General features: G+C 30.5%; 1 protein-coding gene across 1 annotated transcript; it reads right to left on the bottom strand.

Moving 5' to 3' along the window:
* Nucleotides 1-6,286: 6,286 nt before the first annotated feature.
* On the bottom strand, nt 6,287-14,433 carry MSH2 (MUTS homolog 2). The gene is made up of 13 exons (XM_020373158.3): nt 14,153-14,433; nt 13,941-13,990; nt 13,271-13,303; nt 11,575-12,636; nt 10,791-11,345; nt 10,538-10,648; nt 10,313-10,402; nt 10,136-10,207; nt 9,849-9,959; nt 9,285-9,411; nt 8,884-9,083; nt 7,416-7,568; nt 6,287-6,783 (listed from the first exon to the last, which is right to left on the bottom strand). Exons 1-13 carry the CDS (start codon nt 14,202-14,204, stop codon nt 6,583-6,585), a joined length of 2,817 nt encoding a protein of 938 aa, XP_020228747.1. The 5' UTR covers nt 14,205-14,433; the 3' UTR covers nt 6,287-6,582.
* Between the last annotated feature and the right edge of the window lie 4,948 nt (nt 14,434-19,381).

The raw sequence follows: 19,381 nt of genomic DNA, 5'->3' as shown, positions 1-19,381 counted from the left end.
AGTTTTTAGGACTAATGCATTAGTGTGCTATAGTTTTAGTCTTTTTACCTTTTTAGGTTTTGGTTATACATCTAGACTTCACCATGGGGAGGATCCTATCTTTCGCATTAGAGAGACTAGTCCTTTTAATTTAGACAATATTTTTAGCATTTTTAGTATAACTCCTCTTAGGATACACTTTCCATTTCTATCATATACTATTACCTCTAATGATTATTTTTATGTTTTTGTTGGTCATGATGCCCACCATGAGGAACCTCTTGATTTGAGGTCAAATCCTTTTGAAGAGGGAGGGAATGATGGAATAACACTAAGGCCAAGAAGTCCAAGAGGAGATGTATTGAAGGAAGAAAAAGGAATGGGTTAGTGTTGAAAAACCATAGGAGGAGTGAGCCCACTTTTGAGCCTTAGCTCCTAAGATTTTCTTAGCATAGCATTTATTCCTATTTTTTCCTTGTATTTGATTTCCTATTTTACCCTTGTATTTTGGGGTATTTTAGTCTTAGAATTTATTTTACTTGTATTTTCAATTTTACCCTTATATTTTGGGGTATCTTAGTCATAGGATTTATTTTCTTTTGTATTTCCCATTTTACCCTTGTATTATGGGGTGCTTTAGATCATAGGATTTTATTTTTGGGCTAAGGTATTTGATTAGGGTGGGAACAAAAAACCTAGACATATTTTTGTGGCTATTGGACCTATTTTTGGTGTTAGAAAGGCTTAGGTCCAAGTGGAGGACAAAGTTTGCATGGTCTTATCATGCACCTAGATGTAGCCTAACTAAACCCAAAGATTCCATCCTTGGCCACCAAGTTGCATCTAGGGTTAATTTGGGTTTCATTTAGTGTGCATTTGGCACCCTAAATGCAACCCTAGATGCCTCCCACTCCTATAAATACCCTAGGCACCACACCTTGTAAATACTTTGGATATTGAATATAAAGAGAGCCTTTTGTGCCTTTATATCCTTTCTTAGTCACCCTTGGCTAATTCGGCCACCTCCTTCCCATCTCCACCTTGAGAGAAACAACCCTAGAAGTGGCCTTCATCATCATGAAGTGAGCCAACCCTAGAGTACCCTTCTCAAGCATTTCCTCAAACACCTTCTACCCAACCTCCATTTTCGTTCATTCCATCATCATCCACCCTAAAATCTTGTGCCACCTTTGAAGAACTTGATCCTTGGAGAAGGCGTCCTATTCTTTGTTGATCATCTCAAGTTCATGCAAGTTAGGATGCCATCACACTTTGATTATTTGTCATAATACATTAAAATATTATACTGCTTCTACCCAAATTCTTTCATTAACCTTTGATTGTAGATAACTAGTTGATTGCATGCTTGAATAATTGTCATGTATGCAACTTTTGTAATAGATAAAGTTACGACATTTTGCAATTTGGATAATGTAGAATATAGAAAAATATAAGAAAAAAATTGAATTTTGTTTTAAGAATTTTTCGTAAAACACCTTAGCCTCTTATCAAATAGACAACAGTTTCAAATGTTAAAAAAAGCATTGTTTTATCCTTTTTTGAGGAATTGTGTAAAAGTCAAAACAAACTTAGTTTGAATAAAGATACATTCAAGACACAGTATAAAATATAAAAACTAAGATCAAAACATAGATACTTGTGTTAATTTTTGTCTCCACCAAAGACTACATCTAATTTTTTTATCACTAATTTCTTATCAATTTTTTTATATAGTTTATAAATTTTACTTTTTAGTCTTTATAATTAAAAATATCTCATTTTAATTCATATATATATATATAATTATTTTATTTTCTTTTAGTTCCTGCCTTTTATTTTTATAGGAAAAAAAGAGAAAAGTTCTATAATTATAGAGATTAAAAGGGAAAACCTATGTCACTATATGCATTAAAAAAGAAAAAAAAATGGTATGTATTGTACTAAAATAAAAAGTAAAATTTATGAAACTATAAAAAGGTAATTAAAAAAAAAAAGTTTAAAAATGTTTTTAATCTCTCAAGTATAACAGTTGTGTGATTTTAGTTTCTCAAATTTTAATGAAGCAATTTTAGCCTATTAGTTATTAGAAATGTGCAATTTTAGTTCCTCAATTTTTAACTGAGAAATTTTAATCTTTAAAGTATCACAATTATATGATTTTAGTCTCTTAAGTATAACAACTATACAAATTTTTACCAATTTAAGTTACACATATTAATAATTTTAGTAATAGTAAATATATATCATACTCTTAGAAAGTAGGTTTAGACTTAACTCAACCCTATAAAATCGATTTATAAGGTAAGAATTGTTCTTCACTTATATACTCTTTAATTGTTTTATCTCTAGTCAATGTGAGACATGAATTTTTCTCAATGCACTTTGTCATGTCCAACACTATTGAGTTTGATACGTGGATAAATGGTGGGTAACCCTTTTTAATGATTTAGGATAGTTGGGACTTAGGTGTTTTCCAATAGATCCCCTCATGCTAAGTACTATTAGGCTTAGTGCGTGTATCAAATAGTAAATGATCCTTTTTAGAATGGATCTAGATAACTCTGATATCATTTTAGGAATGTGGATTAAGAGTTTAACTCAATCTTACAAAATCGATTTGTAAGGTGAGGGTTGTCCCTCATTTATATACTTTTTAATTGTCTTATCTTTAATAATGTGAAACTTGAGTTTTTTTCTAATACACTCCTCACATTCAATATTATTGGGCTTGATACGTAAATAAATGGTAGGTGACCATTTTTAATGATTTAGGATAGGTGGGACTTGAGTTTTTTTCAATACACGTCCAACATTATTGAGCTTAGTGTGTATATCAAATGATGAGTGACCCTTTTAGAGTATCTAGATAACTCTTATATCATCTTAGCAAGTGGGTTTGGACCTAACTTAACCCTACAAAATTAAAGAATCCAAGTCTCATATTGACTAGAAGTAAAACAATTAAAAAATATATAAGTGAAAGATAATCTTCACCTTACAAGTCAATTTTGTAGGGTTAAGTTAGGTCTAAACCCTAAACTTGGTAAGATGATATAAGAGTTATCTAGATACTCTAAAAGGGTCTCTCATCATTTGATATACAGCCAAGCTTAATAATATTGGACGTGTATTGAAAAAATTTAAATCTCACATATCTTAGAATTATTAAAAGTGGTTACCCACTATTTATCCATTTAACAAGCCCAATAGTATTGAATATGAGAGAATGTATTGAGAAAAATTCAAGTCTTACATCGACTAGAGATAAAACAATTAAAGAGTATATAAGTGAAGTAAAACTTTATTTTGTAAGGTTAAGTTAGACTCTTAACCCACTTTCTTAAGAAATACATGAATAAAAATTATATTATAAGTAACTTAAATATGTCAAAAATTATATAATTGTAATATCTGAGAGACTAAAATCATACAATTATAATACTTGATGAACTAAAATACTTAATTAAAATTTGGGGGATCATAATCTCAAAAATTACGATACTTTTGGGAGAAAAAAAAACATATTTAAACCTAAAAAACTTTATTCAAATTTTAATTATACTCACTTCAAAACTATTTTTGCACATCCAAATCCATATTAGTTACTCTCTTTGTTTTTATAATGATTGCATTTTAATATTTTTATATACAGATTAAGATATATAATAAATGTATTACTTATTTTTATACAATTTTACTAAAATAACTCATTCTATTAATAAATGTATTATCTTCTAAAATAATTAATAAATGCATTACTTTTAATTTTGATGGTTGAATAATTTATGAAGAAACAAATTAAAAAATAATTAATATTACATTAAAAAATAAAACATCATTTTTTTATAGATATTTTCCAAATCCAAAAAAATGTTGTAATCATAAGATAGAAAGAGTTATATCAAATTATAATTCATAAAAGTATAACAAAGTGTATTTGTGTTAGCGTTTTAAGATGTATACAACATTTTTTCTTCATCCTGGAATTCTTAAATTATCAACAGAAATGTAATCAGAAATTTTAGATTTTGGGTGTAAAACCCATCTTATTTGAACTTGAATAATGGAGTGCACCGGATCAAGTGCATTCTTTTCAATTGCATATGCAGTTAATGATTTAAGTATGTATATATAATAATTTACTTTTCTTTTGATATTTCATTATAAGAAAGTATTTTTTTTTTTACTATTTGCAACGTCTCGATTGCAATATTTTATTAAAAATTATACCTTATAGAACTTTATACCAAAAAAAAATTAACAACCCACCGCTTAATTAGTTGAGTTACATCCTTCATAAAACTTATACGTTATCAACATATATTATTGGTTAAATACTTTTTTTGTCCCTGATAATATTTTTTTGTTTCAATTTAGTCCTACTTTAATTTTAGGTCTCAATTTGGTCCCCAATAATTTAAATCATTGTAATTTGGGACTTCCGTCTAAATGATTTAAACGAAGTTAACTGGTGGCCACGTGGATGCTAGGTGGATGCCACGTAGGTGGATTTCAAAATACTTGAATACACCTGGAACCAGAACGGGCCGTTCTGGTTCCAAAATTTTGTGAAGACATTTCAAGCACTAGATTTGGTAATATTGTTAATGGGATTGATAATTTTAATTGCTAAACATTTGGACTATACAATGTATCATTAAGGACGATGCACTATCACTAAGGACAATGGTAACAAGTTTTATTTTATTGTTAGTCAAACTGGAGTGAACCACTTACTACCAAATTGGCACTATACAGTCAAGGATGAAACGAAATGGTGTTTCCCCTTGAAGTCATTGACGATGTACCCCAACAATTCTGAATTTTTGTTTTCAGTTTCTGAACCATGTTTCTGTCTTTGAATTTATGATATATTATGAATTTTTATTTTTAATTTTTGAATCACATTGTGACATTTTAGTCAAGATTTTAAATTGGATAAGTTCAAATCAAAGAAAGATTTTGAAAGGTCTTATCTTATTTGATTTTTTTTTAGTTTTATTTATAAATGAATATTAATTTATTGTATTTTTTATTTATTATATTTTTATTAATATAGATATAATAAAAAAAATAAAAAAAAGTTTGCGTTCTGGAACGGGCCGTTCTGAATTCAGAACGGTCCGTTCTAACAGCAGAACGGCCCGTTCTGGTTTCAGAACGGCCCGTTCTGATGCACTCATGTTGTGTTAAATTTGCATTTGGAACGACCCGTTCCAATTAAAAAATTAACACGTAACATGTGCATGCAGAACGGTCTGTTCTGGTTTCAGAACGGGCCGTTCTGGTTCCCGTGTATTCATGACATTTAGCATCCACCTATGCATCTACGTGACATCCACCTGTCATCCACCTGTCATCCACGTCAACAGGAGTTAATCTCGTTTAAATCATTTGGACGGGAGTCCCAAATTGCAATGATTTAAATTATTGGGATCAAATTGAGACCTAAAATTAAAGTGAGACTAAATTGAAACAAAAAAATATTATAAGAGACTAAAAGAGATATTTAACCTATATTATTTGTTCATTATTAATTTTGGGGGAGGTTTTAGTCCCTTTAATGGAAAACTAGACCCATTTTTGTATTTAGGCACCCAGTAGGATTCTTAACTATTTGACAGTTGGATATGGCGAAATTTTATTGGTTTAGCAACATAAACAAGTAGTAACTACATATGATGTGATAAAACCAAGATTTATTGTTGTTGAAAGTCGCAATCCCTTGCACAACAAAGCATTGTTTTTTGAGTGGCATACAACAAAGCATAGTGACAAGTGACTAACGATTCTAGTTAGAGTCTGGGCCTGTATTGGTTTGGATAAGAACGAGTTTTAAGGAAAATGACAAATAAGTATCCTCCACGTCCTACCACCCTACCAAGAAAAAGACATACGTCCTCAAAACCAGTTTCTCACTGCCAATAATCTTTTAACATCTTTTTTTTTTTTAATACCTCAGGTCGTGTGCCCCTCGTATTATTTATAAATATCTTGATTGGATGCCATACTTTTCCTTCTAAGTTTATTATAATATTTTGACAACATGAAGCAGATTATTTATATTAATATCTTGTTCGGCCACTATATCCTTTTTTCATTGTTTGGCGTGTAAAATTAATATATCTTAAAAATAAGTAGCAGATTTTTTGGGGCGAAGGGAAAGATATTTTTATATCAAGTTGGAATTGCACAACCTGCAATCATCTTATTTCTGACTTAATTTTTCCATTAGCTATCCAGTCACACAATGACCTGTTCTGTCCATTTCAACCGTAAACTGAAGAGATTAATGTTAACTGGCAAATCAGAAGAATATGCTTTGATAGTAACATTGATCAATAGCAGTTGTTAAATATATTATCTATAGGCTCCTAAGCAAGCCCACACGGTCTTTTACATTTTAAAACTAACAAAAAACAAGCTAGATTAGAATATACATTTCTCTTTTCTGGCAGGGCTATACCAGAAACTTTAACCTTCCCTAGAAGTAGCATATAAATGCACAAAACACCGCAACCCATTGAACACATCATGTACAGAAAGAACCTCTTCAAAATTCACAACATGCATGTACTACTAACTTTCTTTTTTTTTTTCAAACTACAATAATTTTTTAAGCCATTGACAGTTTTCTGCATCCTTCTCCAGAGTATCAGTTAACTTCCTTACTTCTTGCAAAGCTTGCATTTTGTCCATGGTTTCTAATGGCAAAGCAACAAATGCTTCAAGAAATTGGCGAGCCCTTGCAGCCCCTTGAGACATGTCATCGGGTTCAAATACTCTCTTACGTTTAGAACCCACCTGCAAATTATAATTGCAAATTTTTAATGATTCATTCAAATGAAGAGAGTTTCTGTAAAATGATCAGAATTGTATTAAAAATTTATCATAATTTTGCAGAGATAAAAACAAATTTATTTTGTAGCCAATGTTGAGGCTACTATTTCTGACATTCTCTTTTTTCAAATTCAAACAAGTCAGAAAAGTGTATCTAACACGTCAAGAATAAAATGTTGAAACAATAAGAAATTTAAAGATTAGCTCCACAAACAGAGACACACACCAGACACCGAGACAGTGACATCCTTTGAAGCTTGAATACAAAGGTTAAAGTTAAGTACATGTGCAAGTGACATGTTCCCTCCATGGTGTATTCACATGAAACCAGTTTTACATAGAAGTTTCTCCCCATGCTGAATAAACTACCAAGAATAAACCAAATTATTTTACTTAATGAAGTTTTCTAATTAGATCTAGCTACTTCAACCACCAAAATTAAAGGAAAAATCAACGCACTGGATCCTTATATGCCAAGAAAATTCAAGAGAAATCCTTATTTTTCCCATCTGTTTATTCTGAGAAATCATATGTCCATTGCCATACCATGTCAATGAGCCACAAAATTTTTTAAAAAAAATTGCTATAAGCTATACCTCCTGTGTAGTATCAGTTAAGGATGTTGCAGAAGGAGAAAAGTCTTCCAACTCTGCTGCCTTTTCTCTAGCTAGGGTAACAACACTTTCAGGGAAGTTTGCAAACTCAGCAACATGAATACCAAAACTCTGATCACAAGCTCCAGGTTCAACCTAATAAATAGAAACATGTGAAAAAGAATGAGATGCAAATGCAGATACTATTTGACCACATTACTATAGTTTCTGAACATGATGTCCACATTTCTTGAGAAGTTATAAGCACATGTCCACATTCTTAATAATCAACAATAACAAGGATCCTGCAAGATTTATTCGAATGAATGCTGCATTTGGGACAAGACTTCAGACAATAAAATACATAATCAACAATAACAATTAACAAGGTGTTTGCTGGTAACAAGATAAATAGGTAGAATGGTGAGTCATTCAATTTCTGTACAATGAAATACATGCTGTTTTCTGGAAGTACTTAGATGATAGAAAAACGTGATTCTGGCTGCTTGTTGATTGATTGTTCTGATTTCAGAATAATGGTCAATTGATTATTTTGAAGAGATGTATCACTGGCAAAAACTAAGATATTTTTCATTATAAATCTAAGTCTAAATATAGTTTAATACTCAGGCTAAATATATATTTACTTTATTTCATTTTTTTTTTAAATTCCCTTTAAAGCTTCTCATATCCTTCAATTACTTAGCAATATCGTCTTCTGGTAAACTAAAGTATAAAAAGAAACCTCATGAAAGGATCTGCCAAATCTGGAAAAGAAAAGAAAATTACAGGAGGAGAAGGGGGGGGGGGGGGAGTACAGGTGAAAAAACTGCAAAAGATTTTGCTGGTATGTGATGGGGCGTTACAAAGTAAATTTTTTAGCACTAATATCTATCAAGAATTCGTGAATTAATTTTCAATTGAGGTTTGAGAAATCTGGTAAAATTGAACCCACTAGTATAATTATAACAACAAATTTTTTTCCATCTTCAAGCATTTAATTTTAGAAATCACTCTATCATTAAAAGTCTGCTGTCGTCAACGTACCAAATCAGGATAATACAAAAGTGATTAAGGTCTTCTGGTCTTAGGACCATTAAGCATTAAATAAACGTTCTTCAAGATAAAAAAAACACATTTCAATCCAGACAAAAAAAAAAGGTGCAACATGACGAACCCTGTGAGATGATTTGTTTCAAGTCTCTAAGGCCATGCTCTTTTTCTTTTCAATTTGTGATGATTTATAACCATAATAGGAGCTCTATCACTTGAACACCATCTTTTCCAGTGATATTGGAAAGAATTGAACAATTAAACTGAATAAGGTTTCATTTTTACAGAAAGAGCACATTTAAAATTTAAAAAAAAAAAAAAAAAAACACCATGTTTTTAGTTTCACAAGGAACACAAGTCATAAAGCCAATAGAAAAGGTAACTTGTTATGTGAAAAGAATGTTTGGTATGCATTTACCTTGTATAGCATAGTTAGCTTTCGAGTTGATGAGTCAATATGTGCACTAACATGATAGTTTGCCACACCAACAATTTGCTTCTGAGGCCCATTGCTTACATTTTCAAGGGCTAATGCAGTCAGTTCATGAAAGTGGGTGGCAAACAAAGTAGGTGCTTTGATTACTTCAACAATATGCTCACAAATGGCCCAAGCTAGACCTGCATATTGCATAAAAACATGTTTTAAATTTTCAAGCACTGAAATGTTCAAGGGCTTTCAATCATCAGCCCTGAGTTAAACCGACTGTTTCAAATCATTAGTTCATTAGGATAAGTTGATTAGATCCAATTTTAGGTAGAAGCCATTGTACAGATCACTAAAGAAGCACATTAAGGAAGCCCTTTAAGTGTAAAACAAACCAAATCCATCGTAAGTTGATGTCCCACGTCCCAACTCATCAATGATTATCAAGGACTTGTCAGTAGCTCCTTTTAATATTGATGCAGTTTCAAGCATTTCTTGCATGAAGGTAGAAACTCCACGAAGCTGGGGGGCATTAAATTAAATAAAACTCAGAATACATATTAAGGATATAACATTATAAATATAGATTTAATAAGCAACAAACAGTAACTTAAAATTTGCAGTTTTTATATGTTAGCCTCGAAAAGAATAGAATACCATTCTAGATGGGCACTCAAAAAAGTGATGTTTTGGCAGTTGGTAATACCCTCACAGGTCACAGCCACCTTTAATGTTGACCATTTTTAAGCAACACAGAATCATTTTAATGTTGTTACTTATTCTAATAAAACAAAATTCAAGTGATATAAGAAGTTTGATTTCAAGCATTTCAACTAGTTGGTTGATACCATCAAAAAATATTCTAAAAGTAGTTTTATGTTGAGTAAGTCTCAAACAAAGCTATTCAAAAGGGAGGAAAGTGCTACTAACAAGGCCAAAGAATATGGTATATAACTCACTTGGCAGTCACCAGCACCAACACGGGCAAAAATGCAATCACGAACAGATATGCTGGCTTTGTCACAAGGAACAAAGGAACCAACTTGTGCCATCAAAATATTCACACCCACCTACATATAGAAAAAACCCTTATGATATACAAAGAATGTTCAGGCACTCAAAATTGTCAATTGATGGTCATACTTAAAAACAGCACAAAAGTAGAAGGATGAGGTCTGAAAATAAATTTACAAGACAATCAAATGGTGATTAATTTTTCCAATAAAATGGTGCAGAAGATAAGCACCTGCCGGATGAATGTTGATTTCCCACCCATGTTAGGCCCCGTTATTATTTGAAACCAAGTTTTTCCTCTAACCTGGTTTGTTACAAAAAGCAAAATGAAAAAAACCTTATATAAGTTAAATTTAAATGATGAAACGCTTATGACTTTCCATGAATTTCACGAGTCATGAATACTTACAATCTTACAATCATTCGGTATAAAATTCACCCAGTCTTGTGCCTCTACGCAAGGGTGTCTGCAGCCTTCTAAAATAATATCTCCTTCGTCCTATTAAAGTCATAATGACATGTTCAATGCTATTCCCAAAAACATCTCTCCAACCAAATCAGGGGATAGACAGAGAAGGGAGGCAAATGAAAGAAAAAAACAATGCAGTAATTGTGAAAACAGTAAATTAAGTACCGACGGAGTGATGTCAGGCCTTGTGTAGGGAGTAGGACAAGAAGAAGCCAAATCAGCGAAGCTCAGTAATACATCCAACTCGGAAATTATTTCAGCTAACGATTCAAACACCTGCAGAACAAAATTTCTTCAATTAATAGCAGAAAAAAAAAACAATATAAAGAAATAATAAGTGTGTTTTTGAAACACAACAAAACTATTTTTTCCTAAATATTAGTCTAAAACTTGCTAATTTGCTATCACAAATACTCACCTCAGAGAAAGTTGTCGCAGTTTGCACCACTCTATCAACTAACTTTTTTTGACAAATTTTATACTCCTCAAGAACTTGCTGATATTGGTCCCCTAGTTTTTTGAGCTTGGTGTTGGTAAATTTCACTCCATCTTTACGGGTTTCCAGTACAATAAACTGGGTATTGAGCTTCTTCCTTATTTTTGGCTCTTCCTTCTTTGTGATTCTGAAAACATGTCCAAATTGTGTGCCCTTGTCTAACTTTAATGCCTTGTCTATAGGCAGATCAAGATCATCAGCAGTTTGTTTATGCAAGTTATGTATTTGGCTCTCTAGTGATTCTTGCTGTTCCTTTAGATTAGCTAGTGTAGAGTCATAGCTTGGAGAAATCATGTATTCCCTGTTCTCCAGTTGATCAAGGTCAACAGAAGCTTCTACAAGCCCAATGAATTTGTTCAGGTGCTCATCATCAGTCCATAACTCAAGAGGTTCTAAATACCTACTCCTCATCATTGAGGAAAATTGTCCGTCATATTTTTCCAAAGCACTTTTGATGAAAGGTAGTCTGATGCTTGACTGCAATCAAAAGACACTAATGGAGTTAACAAGAGGCCATATCATTAGCCAAACAAGGACACTTCTATATAATCAACAATAAGGTTAGTGTGGATGTAACATCTATGCAGTTAAATGATGATGCTGATGATAAAAATAATAATAAACATACCAAAAAAAAAGAAACAAAATTCTTGAATCACAAAACAAGTACAAATGCAATTAACAGTGAATACAGATGAGACTCTACCTGATAAAGTTTAACAATATGTTGCAGAGCAGCCCGTCGCTTCTGAAGACTGTGCATCAATCGTTCAATGTCTGATATTCTTTTCAGATGTTGCCTCAGATCTTGTCGAAGAACAGTGTCCTCTACAAAAGCTTGTACTACATCCAGCCTGGAATTAATTTCTTTTACATCTACTAATGGCTGTTTTAGCCAGATGTGCAATAATCGTTTTCCCATTCCAGCAGTACAAGTCCTATTCATGAGACCAAACAAACTAAAATTCTTGTTTGCATCAGTTTTGCTTTCCAGGACATTAAGTGCTCTCATGGCTGCAGAATCTAACCTCATGTAGCTGTCAAGACTGTACTTACGAAGAGTATAATTTTCATAATTGCTTTCATCTGCCAGTAACTCTCCATAAGATAGTAATGCCCCCAAAGCACCCGGTGCAAATTCAAATCCAGACACTAAATCTCGAACTGGTTCAATAGGACCTTTAACAAGCCTGCCGAGATCCTGTACCAGATCCCTGGTTTTAAATTCAGATTTCTTTTTCTCCGTTAACATCACACCACATTTAGTCAGCACATCACACAGCATTCTATTTCCACACTCTACAGGCAGAAGGCACTCTTTGCAGCCAAGTGCAACCAATGCTGACTCCACATTCGTAAAGTGACTGTCATCAAGGAATTCAGCCATTCCAAGTACTCTCTTAGTTAGATCAACAAATCCCAACCCAATGGTGCACCCATTTTCACGGAAGTTAAGTGACAATGCAACAACAACTGGTGAATCTTGCATTTCACTGCTGGCAAACAGAACATCTTCAAAACTTCCAATATTACCAGGTGTTCCACTTTTAACCAGTCTCCAATTAGAACCACTACCTTCATAGAGCTCAAGAGTATGGTCTGTTCTCTCCAAAAGGAGATCACGAGCAATTGTTTCAAACATGTTCCTGCTGACGCTTACGCTGGAAAGAGCATTTGATCCACTACCCAGTTGTCGCATAGCAGTAGTGGTGTGGTAGTAGGTCTTTGCAATGAAAGTGGCATTTTCACCATGGGCAGTATAATAGTCCTGAATAATTTAAAAAGGGCATTTAATCCAATGATGATCATCATAATGCATAAAAGGGGGTAAAAGGGAGGAAATAAAGTTAAAGAACCCCATTGACATAATATAAATAAAAAAACTATTCAACAAGAAGCCATTCTGAAAATTTATTGAAGAAATTGTGGAACTCTTCAAAAGATGAAAATAGTTGCAGCAAGATGGTTTGTAAACCACAAATTATTTTCAGGGCTAATAAGCTTTAAGCATCATATTACAACAATCCACAAACAATATATAACCAAGATTTCTATATATTATAGCATGTGTTACACAGTAATTAACATGGCTTCATGTGCCTTAAAAAATATAGGACCTAGTCCTATCCAAATTACTTCAGGATTACAAAGTTTGAAAATCTTCTGATAAATATTACAGAGGTGAATAAAGTCATTTTATATAAATTTCTTCTTCTTCAGGAAATCCATAAAAAAAAATAATAATAAGTGAAGACTGAAGAGATTATGACATTAAAGAGATCAGAAGCAGCCTCTCAAAATATCTTAAAGAATGCCTGTATGGATGTTGTACTACTTGGCATCTATTGAATAGTCATTAAAAACATAAAAATGAAAAAGTCAAATATCATCTGTAAACTTACCCGGCGATCGAAAAACCGTATGGCCCTTGGATCCTGTAACAGAAACGCGTGAATAAACATAATAAATGGAAAATGAACAATAGCAATTTACAACTTGTTAAACCAGCATCAGTTAAAAGGGCAAAAAATAGATTGCATGCATGCATGCACACCCATATGCCATTTCATAATGACATTGATTCTAAGCAACAAAAAGAGGAAATGAATGTAAAACAATAACTGTTGAAAACAAAAAAATATTAATTTTTCACTACTACGTATATAAGCTCGGGGGATTAACCCCATAAAATTCCATGTTCTTGCTAAATAACTTCGTGTAGAAAATGATTGTGAAGGGTCTAAACAAGTTATAACTAAATATCATGTAGCTGCTTCGCTGAATTTAGAAAATTTAATCAAGAATAAGTATTTACCTTAGTAGTTTAGATTTAGTTGTTCCTTTGAGAAGTATATCCTAGTTTAATTTTGACACTTTAATGGAGTAAGAAAAAAAAAAAAAACAATGCTAGGCTAATGTGAAAATTTCTCAACATATTAGAAGAAAGGTTTATACTTTTGGCAATCAAAGAGAAAATGGTGCATTCATATAATCCAAACAAGTAATAACACTCTCACAACAGAGCCAGGCCTGAGAGATAACGGAACAACACAAGAAAGGAAAAACACTTACATTAGGTAGGGTTTTGAAAAATGACAGAAACCCTTGCGCTTGCTTAGAATCTGGCAACAGCGATAAAAACAAAACGGCGTAAGTTGTTAGCAAACTTGAACAACTAATCACCAATAAAACACTAAATAAATAAAAATGGTTGGCATGTAAATAGAGCAAACTTATTTTCTTTATAGAAAGGGGGAAAATGAAAATCGTGAAATATAGGATACCTAATTTGAGCTCAGGGAGCTTATTATTGAGGTCGTCGAAGTTTTGGGCCATTGCTGCAATGGAAGTAGGGTTCAAGAGCGAAACTGTGTTTGTAGCTGTGAAATGCGATGAATATATGAGCTGAAAGAGTTTCTTTGTGTGCTGTTGGTGGCGGGAAATACTCGCGGGCTTTTCGGACACCCAATGCTGAAATTAAAGCCCGTGACTTTACGTCTGGGTAACTGCCATTTGAACCAAGCCCGATCCAAAGAGAACAAGAGTCAAAAACAAAAAGAACATGACACAACAAAAAGATAACGTGTTTCAATTATTTTTTTTTATATCTACAAATGCAATGCATGAGATATTTTTGTTATGCTAAATTTAAAATAGATAAATATTTTTAAAATATAAATTGTTTTATATTTATAATAGTACAGTGTTATTTAAAATATTGTTTAAATAAATAAATATTTTTAAAATATAATTTATATTATAATACAAAATTAAAGGTGTGTTTAGAGATAATTAACTTAAGATATCTTTTATTATTTTTAAGAAATCAAAGAGTATTTAATTAAATTATCCTCCTACTCTTATGATAACTATGTTTAATTAGACACTTTAAGCTATTTGTTAATCAATTAACTCTCATAGGTTTCACTGTTTAGACATAAGCTTCTCTCTTATGAGTTCACCTCTCATTACATCTTCAAATTCCCAAAATCATGTAAAATGTTGGTCAATTCATTTCACAAAAAATAAAAATAATAGGAAGGAAATAAAAAATAAAAAAAAACAATATTCACATAAGTAAAAAAATAGTTCGTAGTACATAAGGCTACATCCATTTCTAGAAATAGAAAGGACCACTCATAGACAAAATGAAAGTGAACAAAAACCATAAATTAGAAGAAAAAAAAAAGAGGAGACAACAAACTATAATTAAAGAGAAAAGAGATAGATAATCTCCAATTTTTTTCCCAAGTCTTCCCTCGCCAAAACAATATGTATTAGATTTATAATAGTATTCAAACAATAGATCAAAAAGAGTTTGAGCGCATATTACAAATAAAACATAAGTAAAATAGCAACTATTAGCCTGTTTGAATTCAGGTTGTAATATTGAGTTTCATAATTGTAAATTCTTCTCGATCGTGGACTATTATAGTACAAAATCAAAACATCAAAAGAATATCACAATTGAAATAATGAGTTAATAGTTTGTAAATATTTCCAAATTTCTTAGACTTTCTTTTGCTTCGTTAATGGGATTTTCAAAGTTTTAAATTTCGCTTTCAATGTCTTTTAATATATTATTTATGAACACTTTGAGTACTTTTAACCCTAAAATACTTAATTTTAAAATAAAAGACTCTAAAAACTTAACAAATTCACAAGGAAAAAAACAATGAAAACTTACTATGATACCTAAATGCTAAAATTATGAAATTAATTCTAAATAAACTGCTATTATGCAAAGATAATATGAAACACAACAGAACAACATATAGTCAATTGTTTTTAGAAAATAGTTATAAAAAAGTTTAGAGGTTAGTCATTACATTACTTGGGTTCCTTAATATTGAAAGTTGTGTATATGATGCCCTATATAAAAAACTTGATCTAAATTTTTGAGACTTTAGAAGCAAGTTCATAGAGTTTTACCATGAAAGTCTTGAATAAACCATACACGTCTCCTCAAATAGGCTAGTAAAAGTGCAAAGTCAGTAGTAAATTGAGTCAAGCCATGACTACAAGAAATAAGGATCTCAAATCAATTAGTTAGATTAATTTTTATGGGATATGTATATATATATACATATTCACGAAAGTACAGTATAATCTTAAACCTTCAATAATTGAAGGGATCAAGATGTTGCTAGTTGGAATTTTTATTGAATGCTTCTTGAAAATATGACATTAACCCATAACTAAAGCACTTAGAATTAGACCATCTAAATTTTTGAAAGGTTTTCCAAAAGCCTTTTATAGTCTTTCACACTATAATTTGTATTAATATTTTTATTATTTAAATAATCTGAGTCGAACAAAATTATTTTAATAAAAAAATATATATATAGTGAACATTTAGTATGTGGAATGTTTTTAACTTTCTAGAAATCTTGAAATGGTAATTTTAGTTTTTCATATTTGATAACTATTTTTTTCTTTTCAAAAATATAGTTTCCGAAAAACTATTTTTATCCTAATTTCCCATGAAAAGATTCTTGTAGAAGGGGTAGGAATCTAACTTTTCTAAATTAGGGAGAAAGTTTTATATATATTAAAAGATTACAGTATTCATTTTTAAAATAAAAAAAATATTTTTCATTTTCTCTCTCCCTCTTCCTTTGTATCTGTCTCTCTCTCTCCCTCTCCCCCCTCTCTTTTCTATTTATTTTTTCTCTCTTCCTCTCTCCCTCTCCCCTTCCCTTCTCTCTCTCCTTCCCATATCTATATTTTTCTCTTTCTTTCTTTCTTATATCTCATTATTTTTTTATCTTGTCAATTTTAATAATATTATTTAAGTTTATTTTGTTTCTACATTTTAATGGTATTTATTCACACTTTTTATTTATTTTTTATTTGAATGAAACAAAATAATATATTTTCATTTTTCTTAATTATAATATAACATTTTTCTTTTCTTTTTTATTTTGTCAAATTCTATATTTAAATAATTTTAATAAGTTTTCAAATTTTTAAAATAGTTTAATATCATATTTATAATAAGATTTAAATAAATAAATAAATATAATAAATTTATTTTAATAAAAAATATTTTCATAAAAAAATATTTATAAATTCAGGAATATATTATTTTAATCAATCATAAGAATCTTTAATTTTTAGAAATTATGTATAAATATTCTCAATAATTTTTATAAGCAATCAAATATTTTAAATGTTGCTGATCTATTTAAATTTTTAGAAGATTTTATTGTAAGTTTCCTACTGATTAGTATTTTTTATATAGGATCAAATAGTGAAATTCTAGGATTGTCTCCAACGAATAATAATAAAAAAAAACTGTTAACCTCATGTCCTCGTCATTAAGAATTTGAACCGAGATATATAAATCGATTGATCAAGGCCAAGTTTCGAAACATCTAAATAAAACAAACACATTTTGTAATTAAGGAAAATTAAATTACGTAAAAAAAAAATCTATCTTATCCATATCTTGTTTAATACTAAAGAATGGCCAAAATTTTATAGTACTATTTTCATTTTATTATTAAGGTGTGTGTTTAAATTTAAAAAGTTATTTCAAGTCATTATTTCTTGAACATAAAACTTAATTATCAAAGACTTAAAAAGAAGAAATTAAAGAAAGAGTTAATAACATATACACTACCAGTATAAAGTTTTTTTACATTGACAATCAATCATATCTTTTAATAATACCATGTCAGTTGTTTATTTAATAAAATAATAATAAAATAAGTAACTTTAAAAGATATAATTGATTGTCAGTGTAAAAAATTTTATACTGGTAATGTACGGATGATTAACTCTTAAAGAAAACTCTTAACATAGTCCCACCTCCCTAATTAAAAAAGAAAGCCCTACACCAGTGCGACCAGTGAGATCCAGTAATTCAGATTTAACAACTTTATGTACCTCGTTGAACTTTGTTTAATTATTTGGATCGATGTTGTAACTAAATCATGTATACCTTTTATGTATACCTGAATGTAACTATCTCGCCCCAATAATGTTTGTCCATGCAAGCCACACAACATGATTGATGAACCCTATATACAATTTCTGTGTATAACCTTTTACTCTTGTTCCCCATATTTATGATTTATGATATGAGTTACCAAGAATTATATAAGGCCCTAGACCTAAACCACTTTCTTATATGAGTATTTATATGGCTTCTATTTAATTTGTGACACAATAACTAAACACTTCTAACAGGAACTTGGTGTGTATCGATATCATCAAACACATGAATTAATTGACAAAAATTTATTTTAATTTAATTAGTGATCTTGAATTTAAATCTTAAACATGCAATCACATTAAATTAATATTCAGAAAAATAATTTACTATTTATAGTGATTTTATTTGACTCAAACAAATTGACTTTATTGAAAATTACATGTTGTATGGAGAAAAAAAAAAGCATGATGCTTTTGGCATGGCCCCCCTCCTTTTAGTCTTTTCCCCCTCTTCCTATTCTATTCATAAAGAAACCCAATTCTTTGCTCGAAAATTTCCACTGAATGACAGTCATCATTCACAAGCATAAACACTCAAGCAGTAGTTAGAAAGTTAATGCATGTAGCATCATCTTTATCATGATATAATACGCGCAATATATATGGTATTCTGTTAATGTGACCTTTTATAGTTTCTAAATTCTAAATACATGTGGTTGGTTTTTGTCATATATGCCTAAAAGTCATTGATTATTATAGCTTTGAATAACCGCATTGAACTTGGTTCAAGTTTTATTAATGGGATAAGAATGGTGAGAAAAATAGAGAGAGAAATTAAGTCCCTTTGACTTTGATAGAAAATTTTGAATTCTCACTCTAAATCTATGTCATCTGATCTTACATTTTTAATAATTAATTAAAATTCATTGATTTTTATATTAATCATTTTAAAAATATTTTTAATTACACTAACAATATATTAAGCTTAATCTCTCCTACTCCCTACATATTTGTGGTGTACCATGTAGTATTAAATTTTGATTAATTTTAAAGATTTTTTAAAACCTCATTAAAACTTTAATTATAAAATATTTTAAATATAGATTAACTAGGCTAATTTAATACACATATAGTTAAAATTTATTAATTACTGACATTATAAAAGTATTAATCCTATCTGGGAGCATTTGAAGAAGTGCCAATATTCCCAGTTTGACATTAATTAATCAACCTCGTTTTATCTGTGTCAAAAAGGAAAAGGAAAATATTCCAAGTTGGATTGCAATTAACAATCAAACTATACGAACATCGGTGCTAGCTCTATATATCTAAAGTCTGAATATCTGTAAAATCCATGAATTGATGTTGATTCGAATCATGAATTATTTCATTTTCTATCTATCTATCTGGAATCAATTTTAACTCTTGCTGTAATTTGTATGCGAATCAGACCAAGCAAAACTATACTAAAATTAAGTTTTTGTGGCAATTAATTTATTATTTAACGGCCATATAAATGACCATTATTTTTTTAACTAGCATTTAAATAATGGCTGGTGTATCCAGTGTCACTA

This window comes from Cajanus cajan, chromosome 5 (genome assembly GCF_000230855.2).
Source record: "Cajanus cajan strain Asha chromosome 5, NIPB_CcT2T_4, whole genome shotgun sequence".
Taxonomy (NCBI): domain Eukaryota; kingdom Viridiplantae; phylum Streptophyta; class Magnoliopsida; order Fabales; family Fabaceae; genus Cajanus; species Cajanus cajan.
This window is presented reverse-complemented; position numbering and strand designations above follow the sequence as displayed.

Coding starts and splice junctions, on each gene's coding strand:
- MSH2 (XM_020373158.3), bottom strand. CDS start 14,204: ATGGCCCAAAACTTCGACGACCTCAATAATAAGCTCCCTGAGCTCAAA. Junction 10,208..10,312: donor TACCGAATGATTGTAAGATT/GTAAGTATTCAT, acceptor GTAACAAACCAG/GTTAGAGGAAAAACTTGGTT. Junction 6,784..7,415: donor TAACTGATACTACACAGGAG/GTATAGCTTATA, acceptor TATAATTTGCAG/GTGGGTTCTAAACGTAAGAG.